Source organism: Rhinoderma darwinii, chromosome 2 (genome assembly GCF_050947455.1).
Source record: "Rhinoderma darwinii isolate aRhiDar2 chromosome 2, aRhiDar2.hap1, whole genome shotgun sequence".
NCBI lineage: Eukaryota > Metazoa > Chordata > Amphibia > Anura > Rhinodermatidae > Rhinoderma > Rhinoderma darwinii.
This window is the reverse complement of record NC_134688.1, coordinates 317,623,452-317,639,335: the sequence shown is the minus strand read 5'-3', so window position 1 is coordinate 317,639,335 and position 15,884 is coordinate 317,623,452. Positions and strand designations below refer to the sequence as shown.

Genomic DNA, 15,884 nt, shown 5'->3' with positions numbered 1-15,884 from the left:
TCACCCCCCCTGCATATAAAACCACACTGCCCTGTAGGTAGCGCCACCTAAGCTACCTCTAGGAGTGGAATCCATTATCAGATTGCTCTGGCCAGGGATTCCGCTCATAGAGAGAGCCCGTGACGTCAGGGGCTCCCTCTAGGAGCGGAGTCCCTTTCCAGAGTGTTGCCAATCTACAGGGGGGATGGAGAGACGTCGGGGGGACCCCCTCTAGTGGTGAAATCCCAGACCAGGGCCCTCTGACCGGGGATTCCACTCCTAGGGGGAGCTTAGGTGGCGCTATTTACAGGGGGGGGTGTATTCTGGGTATCTCAACACTGAAGCAGCACTGCACTCATTAACCCGTTAGTGACCGCCAATACGCCTTTTAACGGCGGCCACTAACGGGCTTTATTCTGATGCATATCCCTTTTTACGGCACTGCATCAGGATAAAGTAAACAGAGCAGGGAGCCGTCAAATCTCCCTGCTCTCAGCTGCCAGACGTAGCTGAGGGCTGGGGGCGTCCCTGCTCTGCCGTGTGAGATCGATATTAGTATCGATCTCACCCGTTTAACCCCTCAGATACGGTGCACAATAGCGTGCACCGCATCTGAGTGGTTTTGGAGAGAGGGAGGGAGCTCCCTCTCTCTCCCACCGACACCCGGCGATACGATCGCCGAGTGTCTGTGTCTCCAATGGTAGCCAGGGGGCCTAATAAAGGCCCCCAGGTCTGCCTGGAGCGAATGCCTGCTAGATCATGCCGGAGGCATGACCTAGCAGATGCCTGTCCGTTTTAAACGGACAGGCAGTAATACACTGCAATACAGAATTATTGCAGTGTATTATAATAGCGATCGGAGAATCGCATAGTAAAGTCCCCTAGTGGGACTAGTAAAAAAGTCTAAAAAAGTTTAATAAAGTTAATTTTAAAAAAAATGTGAAAAAAAAAAATGAAAAACCCACCTTTTCCCCTTACAAACTGCTTTACTATTAAAAAAACAAAATAAAGTAAAAAAGTTACACATATTTGGTATCGCCGCGTCCGTAACGACCCCGACTATAAATCTATTACATTATTTAACCCGCACGGTGAACGCTGTAAAAAAAATTTATAAAAGACTATGGAAAAATTGCTGTTTTCTGTGAATCCTGACTTAAAAAAAATTTGATAAAAAGTGATCAAAAAGTCGCATCTACTCCAAAATGGTACCAATAAGAACTACAAGTCTTCCCGAAAAAATAAAAACGTTACGGCTCTTCAAATACGGAGACACAAAAACAAATAATTTTGAAAAAAAAAAGTTTTTTCTGTGTAAAAGTAGTAAAACATACAAAAACTATACAAACTTGATATCGTTGCAAATCGTAACAACCCGCTGAATAAAGCTATTTTGTTGTTTATATCACACGGTAAACGGCGTTGATTTAAGACGCGAAAAAGAGTGGCGAAATGTCAGGGTTTTTTCTATTCCTCCCCCAAAAAAAAGTTAATAAAAGTTAATCAATAAATAATATGTCCCCCAAAATGGTGCTATTAAAAAGTACAACTTGTCCCGCAAAAAACAAGACCTTATACAGCTATGTCGACGCAAAAATAAAAAGGTTATAGCTCTTGGAATGCGACGATGGAAAAACAAAAAATGGCTTGGTCATTAAGGTTTAAAATAGGCTGGTCATTAAAGAGGCTCTGTCACCAGATTTTGCAACCCCTATCTGCTATTGCAGCAGATAGGCGCTGCAATGTAGATTACAGTAACGTTTTTATTTTAAAAAAACGAGCATTTTTGGCCAAGTTATGACCATTTTTGTAGTTATGCAAATGAGGCTTGCAAAAGTCCAAGTGGGTGTGTTTAAAAGTACAAGTCCAAGTGGGTGTGTATTATGTGCGTACATCGGGGCGTTTTTAATACTTTTACTAGCTGGGCGCTCTGATGAGAAGTAACATCCTCTTCTCTTCAGAACGCCCAGCTTGTGACAGTGCAGATCTGTGACGTCACTCACAGGTCCTGCATCGTGACGGCCACATCGGCACCAGAGGCTACAGCTGATTCTGCAGCAGCATCAGCGTTTGCAGGTAAGTCGATCTTACCTGCAAACGCTGATGCTGCTGCAGAATCAACTGTAGCCTCTGCTGCCGATGTGGCCGTCACGATGCAGGACCTGTGAGTGACGTCACAGATCTGCACTGTCACAAGCTGGGCGTTCTGAAGAGAAGAGGATGTTACTTCTCTTCACAGCGCCCAGCTAGTAAAAGTATTAAAAACGCCCCGATGTACGCACCTAATACACGCCCACTTGGACTTGTACTTTTAAACACACCCACTTGGACTTTTGCAAGCCTCATTTGCATAATTACAAAAATGGTCATAACTTGGCCAAAAATGCTCGTTTTTTAAAAATAAAAACGTTACTGTAATCTACATTGCAGCGCCGATCTGCTGCAATAGCAGATAGGGGTTGCAAAATCTGGTGACAGAGCCTCTTTAAGGGGTAAACCCCTAATTTTCGTTTTTGTTTTTTTTTCCTCCCCACCTTCCAAAAGCCATAACTTTTTTATTTTTCCGTCGATATAGTCTTATGAGGGCTTGATTTTTGCAGGACGAGTTGTAGTTTTTCATAGCGACATTTATTGTGCCATATAATGTACTAGGAAATGAGAAAAAAATTATTTGTGGGGTAGAAAATGAAAAAAACAGCGATCCCGACATTGTTTTTTTGCACTTCGATTTACGGAATTCACTGTGTAATTAAAACAACATGTTAACTTTATTCTGCGGGTCAATATAATTACAGTGTTCGATCCGTGATATACGGTCTGTAGGTCGGCTGCATTTACCGGACCGAACACAGTGCAGGGAGCCAGGCTCCTAGCATCATAGTTATGTACGACGCTAGGAGTCCCTGCCTCTCCGTGGAACTACTGTCCCGTACTGAAAACATGATTACAGTACGGGACAGTTGTCCCGCAGCGAGGCAGTGACACCTAACGTCATAGATAATTATGGTCCGGGAAATGCGGCCGACGTACGGACCGTATATCACGGACCGAACACGCTCATGAGTGAGAGCCCTAAGTGTAAAAAATAAAATTTATTTTGTGTCGCCAAATTCCGAGAGCCATAACTTTTTTATTTTTCCGTCGATTAAGTGGTATGAGGGCTTATTTTTTGCAGGATAAGCTGTAGTTTTTAATGATACTATTTTGGGGTACATGCAATGTTTTGATCACTTTCTATTCCATTTTTTTGTGGGAGATTAGGTGACCAAAAAAATAGCGATTCTGATGTTTACATTTTTTTTTTACGGCGTACATCGTGCGGGTTAAATAATGATACATCGTAATAGTTCAGACTTTTACGGATGCGGCGATACCAATTATGTTTATTTATTTATTTTTTACTATGCTCTAGGGGGGAAATGGGAAAAGGTTTTTTTTTTAAACTTTTAAAAAAAAAATGTACACAAAAAAAACAAAACTTTATTTTACAAATTTTTACCTTTTTTTTTTTTTAGTCCCCCAAGGGGACTTCAATCAGCGATCGTTGGATCGCTTGCACGAAATACTGCAATACATCGTCTTTCTGACAGGCATAGTAGGCACACAAAGGTGGCGGACCTGGGGACCTTCATTTGGCCCCCAGGCATACGTAGAAACAGTTTATCTTGCATGACCTTCATGTTTGTATACCACACCGAGTACTTTATCATAGATTTTTTATTTTATTAGTTCTCCATTAAAAAAGGTTGCCTACCACTGCCCCAGGGTATAGTTTGTGCGCAGCTTGTAGAAAGCGTGACGCATAGGGTTATAGAATTGGTAAGTCAGTATTCAGGTCATTTTGTGTCTTTCGACACTCCTTCACATTATTCCGTGGTGACCATTATTATAGTCTTTTGACCTCTCATCTAAGCAGGCGCCTGTTGCAATATTCAAGACGGTTCTCTATCAGGCCCCTATGCTATACATTGCTTCATAGACCAGAGAGAAGCGTGTTCTTCAAAGAAGGATGCGAGCCCTCTGCGCCATTCTGTACAGAACATGCGCCGCTCCCGTATGTGCTCAGGGCAGTAACACGGGTTTATACACGAGACATAGAAAACTGCCCACAGAATGCCACAGCTGTATCACGGTCTGCCCACACAGGGTGTACTGGAAGGTCAGCTGTAGCCCGCACTTCTCTCGTCAGCTCGCCCTCTGCCATGTAATACCTTGATAAGTGCTTTAAGATCTGCCTCTTTATGATCGCAGCCATCCCGCTGGCAGTGGTTGTCTCCAATGCTCCTCCAACATCGAGTCCTCCACTTGCATTCCGGCTACCCCGTTCAGCTGTTTTACTACCATAGAGAAGCTGCTGCTGCTGAAAAATTGTAACGGCCAGCTTCCCTAAGAAACCATAGACGCTTCGCCGCCATCTTGGTACACTCAAATCTGCACCACTGTATTATGATAAACAAAAAGTGTCGTAGTGTAGCTTCGTTGTAAGTGCCTTCAACCTACGGATTGTGCTCGCATTTTGGTGGCACACTGCAGCATTAGAGACCAAAACCACGGAATTCAGTGAAATAAATCCCGCTCAGTGCTGGTACACACAGAGACGGGAGCCGCTAGCGCCATCTATTGGTGCCGTGGTAGGGCGCTGGAATTTGAGAGGGATGTGGGTATAGGTGGGTGTTGCTGCTGTAGGTTTTTAAGATTTTTTTACGTCATATCTATGCATGATGTGCTAAGCATAAATAAACTGAAGCCATGGGCACATCTCTGTTGACGCAATCCTGGCCAAAATATATTAAACTTAAAGTGTAATTATCTACAGAGGGCACTGTGGCATCTAGGGGGAATGTGGCATTATTTACAGAGGGCACTGTGGCATTATCTACAGAGTGAACTGTGGCATTATCTACCGGTGGGTGTATGGCATTATCTACAGAGGACACTGGCATTATCTAGGGCAGGGGTCTCAAGCACGCGGGCCGCATGCGGCCCCTGGGGCTGTCATCTGCGGCCCGCGGGACACAGAGCCGCTAGTATTGGCTCTGCTCCGAGACTCTGGAATTCCCTGACATCGCTGTCCACATATGAACAGCGATGTCTGGGGCTTTCCCAGAGCGGAGTCCCGGGCAGAGTGCTAGTATCGGCTCTGCTCCGGGACGCTGCGGAATTCCCTGACATCGCTGCCCATATATGGACAGTGTGTCAGGGTCTTCCCTAGAGCGGAGTCCCGGGTCGAGCGCTAGTACAGGCTCTGCTCCAGGACTCTGTGGAATTCCCTGACATCGCTGTCCATGTTTGGACACACGATGTCAGGGTCTTCCCCAGAGCGGAGTCCCGGGCAGAGCGCTAGTATCGGCTCTGCTCCGGGACTCTGTGGAATTCCCTGACATCGCTGCCCATATATGGACAGTGTGTCAGGGTCTTCCCCAGAGCGGAGTCCCGGGCAGAGCGCTTGTATCGGCTCTGCTCCGAGTCTCTGGAATTCCCTGACATCGCTGTCCACATTTGAACAGCGATGTCTGGGGCTTCCCTAGAGTCGGAGTCCCGGGCAGAGCGCTAGTATCGGCTCTGCTCCGGGACTCTGTGGAATTCCCTGACATCGCTGTCCATACATCGACAATGATGTCAGGGGCTTCCCCAGAGCAGGAGTCCCAGTGATGTCAGGAGCACAGCTGGAGTCCCAGGAAGAGCCTACTAGCGCTCTGCCCGGGACTCCAGCTCTGGGGTTGCCCCTGACATCTCTGTCCATATATGGACAGTGATGTCAGGAGCAGAGCTGGAATCCCAGGCAGAGTGCCAGAAGCGGCTCTACTCTGGGACTCCAGCTCTGGGCAAGCCCCTGACATCACTGTGGTAGCATCTGCGGAGGGCACTGTGGCAGCATCTGCGAAGGGCACTGTGGCAGCATCTGCGAAGGGCACTGTGGCAGCATCTGCGGAGGGCACTGTGGCAGCATCTGCGGAGGGCACTGTGGCAGCATCTACGGAGGGCACTGTGACAGCATCTACGTAGGGCACTGTGGCAGCATACTACGTAGGGCTAGGGCCGCCATCAGGAATTTCAGGGCCCCCTACAGCTAAATTTTCTGGGCCCCCCTACCGTGGCACCACCTGTTAACGGTACTCCGTCCAGCACTATATCATGGTACCCAGGGCCGCCATCAGAGGAGGTATTAGCGGTACTGATGTGAGAGGCCCGGCCAAACCTAATTGAAAGGGGGGCCAGACAAACTGCCGCGACTTGCCTTTGGTAGAAAAAAAACAGGCCCCTGCGGGCCCCCCTTTCAATTAGGTTTGGCCAGGCCTCTCACATCAGTACCCCTAATACCCCCTGATGGCGGCCCTGGGTAGCATGGGGGCCGTCAAACACCGCCGCCCGTGCGACCGATCGCGCGCACCCGCAAACTCCCGCGCACCCGCGACCGCCTGGAACCGCGCACCGAATTTTGAGGCAGATTTTGACCTGCCCACACTATCTTGCCGCGTTTTTTGCCCGCGGCGATTGAGGACAGCAGAAAAAAAACGCAGGGAAAAATGCATTTTCTGCCTCCCATTGATTTCGATGGGAGGTCAGAGGCAGAACCGCGGCAAGAAAGGACGTGCTGCTTTTTCTTTTTTCCGCGACTGGCTCCCATTGATTTCAGATTAAATCAATTGGAGGCGGTTTTGGAAGTTTTTTGGTGCTGATTCTGACGCAGTGTCCGAGTCAATATCAAGGCCCAAAAACTCTGTGAACTGGGCCTCATTGTTAGGGCTTATTCAGACGAACGTGTAATACGTCCGTGCAACGTGCGTGATTTTCACGCGCCTCGCACAGACTTATGTTACTCTATGGGGCCGTGCACACTGTCAGTGATTTTCACGCAGCGTGTGTCCGCTGCGTAAAACTCACGACATGTCCTATATTTGTGCATTGTTCGAGCATCACGCACCCATTGAAGTCAATGGGTGCGTGAAAATCACGCCCAGCACTTCCGCAGCAGTATAAACTATGAATGAAAACAGAAATGCACCACGTGCTACAAACATACAAACAGAGTGTCATAATGATGGCAGCTGCGCGAAAATCACGCAGCCACGCATCATACGCTGCTGCCACACGGAGCTGTTATGGACCTTTTGCATGCGCAAAACGCCACGTTTTTGCGCTCGCAAAAAGCACACGCTTGTGTAAATCCGGCCTTAGGGTAGGAACACACTAGGCATGAACATTGCGGATTTTATGCAACACATTTTATGGCGGAAAATCCGCAGCGTATTACAGTCGCAGCCGAGTGGATGAGATTTGAACAAATCTCATCCACACGCTGCAAAAAAAATTGACCTGCAGTGTGGCTTTTTAAGCCGCAGTATGTCAATTTATTCTGTGGAATCGCTGCTCCTCTGTTGCGGAAATGCTGCGGTTCTGCCGCAAAAATCACACATGAGAAAAAAAAAAGGCACTTTTTTAAATTTATAAAAAAGTTTAGACTTGCCCCGGCCGTAGTCCTGGTGAAGCGATCCTCTATTCTTAGCGCAGCTCGGCTTCCTGTCATGACGTTTCATCCCATGTGACCGCTGCAGCAGTCACATGGTCTACAGCGTCATCCCAGGAGGCGGGGCTACGTTCAGAAGAGAGAGATGCGTCACTTAAACTACGGCCGGGGTAAGTCTAAACTTTATTTTCCCTGCAGGATTCCCGCAGCGGACGTGCCTCACGAAACCTGCGCCACTATTTGGTGCGGTTTTGCTGGCAGAATTCCCTGCGGCTACCGGGGTGGATAAGCTGTGTAGTTTTACTCAGCATATCCGCCTAGTGTGTCCCTTATGATGTCACTCCAGGAGCTGCTGCCGGTCTCTAAATAGGCAGTTGGTCCAGTAGAATTTGGAATTATTTTTTTTGGTGAACCAGCATAAAAAAATACAAAACTTTTGTGTTAGGGCCTGTTCACATCACCGTTCGCTTCCGTTCCGGGGTTCCGTCTGAGGTTTCCGTCGGGTGAACCCCGCAACGGAAAGTGAAAGTGACAGCACAGCTTCTGTTTCCGTCACCATTAGCGCAGTCGACTGCGCTATTGATTCCGTCCGAAAACCAGCTGGAATGGTGACGAACGGAAACCATTAGCGATGTTTCCGTCACCATTGAGAATTCACGCAGAGAATTCCGACAGCAAAACCGCACCAAATAGTGGCGCAGGTTTCGTGAGGCATGTCCGCTGCGGGAATCCTGTAGGGAAAAAAAAGTTTAGATTTACCCCGGCCGTAGTCCTGGTGACGCATCTCTCTCTTCTGAACGTAGCCCCGCCTCCTGGGATGACGCTGTAGACCATGTGACCGCTGCAGCAGTCACATGGGATGAAACGTCATGACAGGAGGCCGGGCTGCGCTAAGAATAGAGGATCGCATCACCAGGACTACGGCCGGGGTAAGTCTAAACTTTTTTATAAATTTAAAAAAGTGCCTCTTTTTTTCTCATATGTGATTTTTGCGACAGAACCGCAGCATTTCCGCAACAGACGAGCAGCGATTCCACAGAATAAATTGACATGCTGCGGCTTAAAAAGCCACACTGCAGGTCAATTTTTTTTGCAGCGTGAGGATGAGATTTGTTCAAACCTCATCCACTCTGCTGCGACTGTTATACGCTGCGGATTTTCCACAATAAAATGTGTTGCATAAAATCCGCAGTGTTCATGCCTAGTGTGTTCCTACCCTAAGGCCGGATTCACACGAGCGTGTGCTTTTTGCGCGCGAAAAAAACGTGGCGTTTTGCGCATGCAAAAGGTCCATAAACAGCTCCGTGTGTCAGCAGCGTATGATGCGTGGCTGCGTGATTTTCGCGCAGCTGCCATCATTATGACACTCTGTTTGTATGTTTGTAGCACGTGGTGCTTTTCTGTTTTCATTCATAGTTTATACTGCTGCGGAAGTACTGGGCGTGATTTTCACGCACCCATTGACTTCAATGGGTGCGTGATGCGCGAACAATGCACAAATATCGGACATATCGTGAGTTTTACGCAGCGGACACACGCTGCATGAAGCTCTCGGACAGTCTGCACGGCCCCGTAGAGTAACATAAGTCCGTGCGAGGCGCGTGAAAATCACGCACGTTACACGGATGTATTACACGTTCGTCTGAATAAGCCCTAACAATAAGGCCCAGTTCACAGAGTTTTTGGGCCTTGATATTGACTCGGACACTGCGTCAGAATCAGCACCAAAAAACTTCTAAAACCGCCTCCCATTGATTTAATCTGAAATCAATGGGAGCCAGTCGCGGAAAAAAGAAAAATCAGCACGTCCTTTCTTGCCGCTGTTCCGCCTCTGACCTGCCATCGAAATCAATGGGAGGCAGAAAATGCATTTTTCGCTGTGTTTTTTGTCTGCTGTCCTCAATCGCCGCGGGCAAAAAACGCAGCAAAAAAACGCGGCAAGATAGTGTGGGCAGGACAAAATCTGCCTCAAAATTGTTTAAGGAATTTTGAGGCAGATTTTTTTTCTGCCTGCAAAATACTCTGTGTGAACAGGGCCATACATAAACAGCACTTTGAGACATTTTACTCACTGTGTCAGAAGAGCTGCTGCCACTCCAGTCCTCTTCAGGCGATGTCTTCCAGGCGATGTCTTCGGTCCAGACGTCCAGTCCTTCACCTCCAGCCAGGCTCCAGGTAAGTTCTGTCCATGTGTGTCCGCGGCTGCGCGCGCTTCGTTCGCGGGTGCGCACGTGCAGTCGCATCAGGGAGCGCCCGGGCTGTCGCATCTGGGAACGCCCGGGCTGTCGCATCTGGGAGCGCCCGGGCTGTCGCATCTGGGAGCGCCCGGGCTGCCGCGGGTGCGCGCTTCCGGTCTTTCGCGGGTGAGCGCGCGGGCGGTCTCGAGTATGGACGTTCGTGGGTGCGCGCTCGCGAGTGCGCACGCGCGGGAGTTTCCTTGTATGCGCGATCGGTCGCGTGCGCGGGCGGTTCGACGGCCCCCATGACGAGAGGGGGGGCCCGCAGCTCACGACATTCTGTGGTGAAAAAAACGGGCCCCATTGCAGGGGCCCGTTTTTTTCTACCAAAGGCAAGTCGCGGCAGTTGCCGGGCCCCCCTTTCAATTAGGTTTGGCCGGGCCCCTCACACCAGTACCCCTAATACCCCCCTGATGGCGGCCCTGCGTAGGGCACTGTGGCAGCATCTACGGAGGGCACTGTGGCAGCATCTACGGAGGGCACTGTGGCAGCATCTACAGAGGGCACTGTGGCAGCATCAACAGAGGGCACCGTGGCAGCATCTACAGAGGGCACCGTGGCAGCATCTACAGAGGGCACTGTGGCAGCATCTACAGAGGGCACTGTGGCAACATCTACAGAAGGCACTGTGGCATTATCTACAAGTGGGTGTGTGGCAATATCTGCAGAGGACACTGGCATTATCTAGGGGTATGTTGCATTATCTACAGAGGGAACTGTGGCATTATCTACAGAGGGCACTGTGGCCTTATCTAGGGGTGTGTTGCATTATCTACAGAGGACACTGTGGCAGCATCTACAGAGGGCTCTGTGGCAGCATCTACAGAGGACTCTGTGGCAGCCTCTACAGAGGGCACTGTGGCAGCCTCTACAGAGGGCACTGTGGCAGCCTCTACAGAGGGCACTGTGGCAGCCTCTACAGAGGGCAATGTGGCAGCTTCCACAGAGGGCACTGAGGCAGCATCCACAGAGGGCACTGCGGCAGCATCCACAGAGGGCACTGCGGCAGCATCCACAGAGGGCACTGCGGCACTATCTATAAAGGGGCTGCCCAATCTTGACTTGTGTGCCTGCCAAACGCTGCTAACTGAGCTGCCGGACTGCATTTAGCGACACTTAAGCTGGATTGTTGAAATAAGCATGTGGAGAAATATCTAAAATTTTAAACCTAGCGGTATTATTATAGTAATGTACAGGGTGGGCCATTTATATGGATACACCTAAATAAAATGGGAATGGTTGGTGATATTAACTTCCTGTTTGTGGCATATTAATATATGGAAGGGGGGAAACTTTTCAAGCTGGGTGTTGACCATGGCGGCCATTTTGAAGTCGGCCATTTTGTATCCAACTTTAGTTTTTTCAATGGGAAGAGGGTCATCAAACTTATCGAGAATTTCACAAGAAAAACAATGGTGTGCTTGGTTTTAACGTTACTTTATTCTTTCATGAGTTAAAATGGGCCTGTTAATTTGGCTTTAAGCACCCATTTTAATGATTACTAAATAAAAATCTATTTTAATCGTTCTTTTCAGGCAGTAAAATCAGTGTGTGAAGAGTGGGAGAAGAGGACAATCCAACTCAATGGGCAGCACTTTGAACACATTTTATAAGTGGTCAGAAACTTGTAAATAACTCATGAAAGAATAAAGTAACGTTAAAACCAAGCACACCATTGTTTTTCTTGTGAAATTCTCGATAAGTTTGATGGGTCACATGACCCTCTTCCCATTGAAAAAACTAAAGTTGGATACAAAATGGCCGACTTCAAAATGGCCACCATGGTCAACACCCAGCTTGAAAAGTTTCCCCCCTCCCATATACTAATGTGCCACAAACAGGAAGTTAATATCACCAACCATTCCCATTGTATTTAGGTGTATCCATATAAATGGCCCACCCTGTAGTATTATTATTATTATTATTATTATTATAGTAATATAGTGTTATAGTAGTTCAAATAACTAATTGATTAACAATAATTTTGTATTGTATCAAATTTGAAAGTAATGCGGCCCGTCAACTTCCCATTTTTTCTATATGCGGCCCACTTACCCGGCCGAGTTTGAGACCCCTGATCTAGGGGGTGTGTGGTATTATCTACAGAGGGCACTGTGGTACTATCCAAAAAGGGGCTGCCCAATGTAGTATTATTATAGTAATGTAGTATTATTATAGTAATGTAGTATTGTTATAGTAATGTAGTTTTGTTATAGTAATGTAGTATTATAGTAATGTAGTATTATTATAGTAATGTAGTATTGTTATAGCAATGTAGTATTATTATTATAGTAATGTAGTATTGTTATAGTAATGTAGTATTATTATAGTAATGTAGTATTATAGTAATGTAGTATTATTATAGTAATGTAATATTGTTATAGTAATGTAGTAGTATTATAGTACTGTAGTATTATTATAGTAATGTAATATTGTTATAGTAATGTAGTATTATTATAGTAATGTAGTATTATAATAATCTAGTAGTGTTATAGTAATGTAGTATTGTTATAGTAATTTAGTATTATTATAGTAATGTAGTATTATAGTAATGTAGTATTATTATAGTAATGTAATATTATTATAGTAATGTAGTATTCTTATAGTAATGTAGTAGTGTTATAGTAATGTAGTATTATTATAGTAATGTAGTATTATAGTAATGTAGTATTATTATAGTAATGTAATATTGTTATAGTAATGTAGTATTATTATAGTAATATAGTAATGTTATAGTAATGTAATATTATTATAGTAATGTAGTATTGTTATAGTAATGTAGTACTATTATAGTAATGTAGTATTATAGTAATGTAGTATTATTATAGTAATGTAATATTGTTATAGTAATGTAGTATTATTATAGTAATGTAGTAGTGTTATAGTAATGTAGTATTATAGTAATGTAGTATTATTATAGTAATGTAATATTGTTATAGTAATGTAGTATTATTATAGTAATGTAGTAGTGTTATAGTAATGTTTAGGCTAGAAATAGATGGTAATCCTACCTTGGCAGCTATTAAACTAAGGGCAGATACTGGGCAGGAGGGAAAGAATGGGGAGAGGATCACCAAAGATAAGGGATTGTATTATCGGTTAGTAGAAGCCTGGGGTGGGGTCATCCCTGAAGTGGCTACCAGGCAACTCGTTGTCCTTCAAATGTATATGCTGCAGCTACTCCAACTGGCTCATGACATCCCCTTATCGGGACATCAATGTAGTATTATTATAATAATGTAGTATTGTTATAGTAATGTAGTATTGTTATAGTAATGTAGTATTATTATAGTAATGTAGTATTGTTATAGTAATGTAGTATTATTATAGTAATGTAGTATTGTTATAGTAATGTAGTAGTGTTATAGTAATGTAGTATTATTATAGTAATGTAGTATTGTTATAGTAATGTAGTATTATTATAGTAATGTAGTATTATAGTAATGTAGTATTGTTATAGTAATGTAGTAGTGTTATAGTAATGTAGTACTGTTATAGCAATGTAGTATTGTCATACCAATGTAGCATTGTTATAGTAATGTATTATTATAGTAATGTAGTATTATAGTAATGTAGTATTGTTATACCAATGTAGTATTGTTATAGTATTATTATAGTAATGTAGTATTATAGTAATGTAGTATTGTTATATTAATGTAGTATTATAGTAATGTAATATTGTTATAGTAATGTAGTATTATTATAGTAATGTAGTATTGTTATAGTAACGTAGTATTATTATAGTAATGTAGTATTGTTATAGTAATGTAGTATTATAGTAATGTAGTATTATTATAGTAATGCAATATTGTTATAGTAATGTAGTATTATACTAATGTAATGTAGTATTATAGTAATGTAGTATTATTATAGTAATGTAATATTGTTATAGTAATGTAGTATTATTATAGTAATGTAGTAGTGTTATAGTAATGTAGCATTATTATAGTAATGTAGTATTGTTATAGTAATGTAGTATTATTATAGTAATGTAGTATTATAGTAATGTAGTATTATTATAGTAATGTAATATTGTTATGTAATGTAGTATTATTATAGTAATGTAGTATTGTTATAGTAATGTAGTATTATTATAGTAATGTAGTATTATAGTAATGTAGTATTATTATAGTAATGTAATATTGTTATAGTAATGTAGTATTATTATAGTAATATAGTAATGTTATAGTAATGTAATATTATTATAATATGTAAAATGTAATATTGTTATAGTAATGTAGTATTATTATAGTAATGTAGTAGTGTTATAGTAATGTAGTATTATAGTAATGTAGTATTATTATAGTAATGTAATATTGTTATAGTAATGTAGTATTATTATTGTAATGTAGTAGTGTTATAGTAATGTTTAGGCAAGAAATAGATGGTAATCCTACCTTGGCAGCTATCAAACTAAGGGCAGATACTGGGCAGGAGGGAAAGAATGGGGAGAGGATCACCAAAGATAAGGGATTGTATTATCGGTTAGTAGAGGCCTGAGGTGGGGGTCATCCCTAAAGTGGCTACCAGGCAACTCGTTGTCCTTCAAATGTATATGCTGCAGCTACTCCAACTGGCTCATGACATCCCCTTATCGGGACCTCAAGGTGGGAAACGAACAGAGAAAAGACTCACCCACAACCTATAATGGCTAGGCATTCCGCAATAGATAGTTCGATACTGCCGTACCTGTGATGTGTGCCAACGGATGCGACATCCAGGCACCCATCAAAAGGTATCCCTGCAACCCCTGCCAATCATTGAGGAGCCATTTCAGCGTGTTGCTGTGGATATAATAGTACCTCTAGAGCACCCCAGCAGAATAGGGAAATGGCATATCCTGACGGTGGTGGAGTAGGCCACCAAGTATCCTGAGGCCGTGGCTCCGTCCAGAATTACAGCCATGAAGATAGCAGAGGCTGTTGTTACCATTTTCACCTGAGTAGGGTTCCCTAGTTAAATCCTATCAGATCAGGGGACCCAGTTCATGTCAGACTTGGTCCAGTCTCTCTGGCACACCTGTGGCATCCGAGCCATTCACACCATTCCATACCACACCCAAAACAATGGACTGTGTGAATGTTTTAATGGAAGCCTAAAAAATAGGTTACGCGTCTTTGCAGACACTGAACAGGACTGGGAGCAATACCTGCCACATATCCTGTTTGCCTACCAGGATGTACCCCAAGGGTCAACTGGATTTTCCCCTTTCGAACTGCTCTATGGTCGCAGGGTCCATGAGCCCCTGACCCTTCTAATGGAATACTTGAAGGGAGATATCCCCGACACTGGAGTACCTGTCATTCCTTATGTTCTGGAATTTCGAGACCACCATACCCGACTAGGGACCTTGGCTAAAGAACACCTGCAAGAGGCCCAGTTGTTATGGGGGATGCACAGGATAAATCTGTGAGAGACTGATGTGAGGAGCAGACAAGAGAAGATCAAAAAAGTAAATCTTGTTATCCAAACCCACACAGTGTCTGCCTCTTTACAATGCGACTGTAATGACAGGGATAGGGAAACAGACAAGTGAGCCCTAATCTACCCGCCACTCAGTCCCTGCCTACTTGCAACGACCCGCCCTAGGCGACGGGGTACAAATGGGCGACGGTCCCTACACTCAGTAAGTGCACGACAGACAACCAGACAAGGAAACACAGAACAAAGGGAAACGGGGCAGTTGCCCACGGCAACACCGTGAGCAACAAGAGTAGTAAACGAGCCGAGTCAAACCAGGAGAGTACGAGGTGCCAAACGCAGAGCAGCAGGGTAGTGAACAAGCCGAGTCAAACCAGGAGTGTACGAGGTACCAAACGCAGAGCAGAAGAGTAGTCAGTAAGCCAGGGTCAATACGAAGCAGGGACAAGTAATTCAAGAAGCTGCAGCAGGGCCAGGAAACCAACTGTAACGACGGGGGTAGGGAAACGAACAAGTGAGCCCTAATCTACCCGCCACTTGCAACGACCCGCCCTTAGGCGACGGGGTACAACTGGGCGGCGGTCCCTACGCTCAGTAAGTGCACGAGACAAACATACAAGGGAATACAAAGAAAAGGGAAAGGGGCAGTTGCCCACAGCAACACCGTGAGCAACAGAGTGGTGAACGAGCCAAGTCAAACCAGGAGAGCACGAGGTACCAAACGCAGAGCAGAAGAGTAGTCAGCAAGCCAGGGTAGTAGGATCAAATAGTTAGGAGCT

General features: G+C 44.7%; 1 protein-coding gene across 6 annotated transcripts in view; it reads right to left on the bottom strand.

The window, feature by feature from the left end:
- BLTP3A (bridge-like lipid transfer protein family member 3A) overlaps window positions 1-8,265 on the bottom strand; it is a 222,098-nt gene extending 213,833 nt beyond the window's left edge. For 4 of the 6 annotated variants that reach the window (XM_075853557.1, XM_075853560.1, XM_075853559.1 and 1 more), the window contains exon 1: window positions 4,191-4,572. In XM_075853557.1, coding sequence (XP_075709672.1) covers window positions 4,191-4,234 — 44 coding nt within the window. In that variant the 5' untranslated portion in view covers window positions 4,235-4,572. Of the gene's footprint in view, window positions 1-4,190; window positions 4,573-8,206 lie in introns of those variants that run through there. The other 2 variants (XM_075853563.1, XM_075853562.1) reach the window with 2 other exon arrangements.
- Window positions 8,266-15,884: the final 7,619 nt, after the last annotated feature.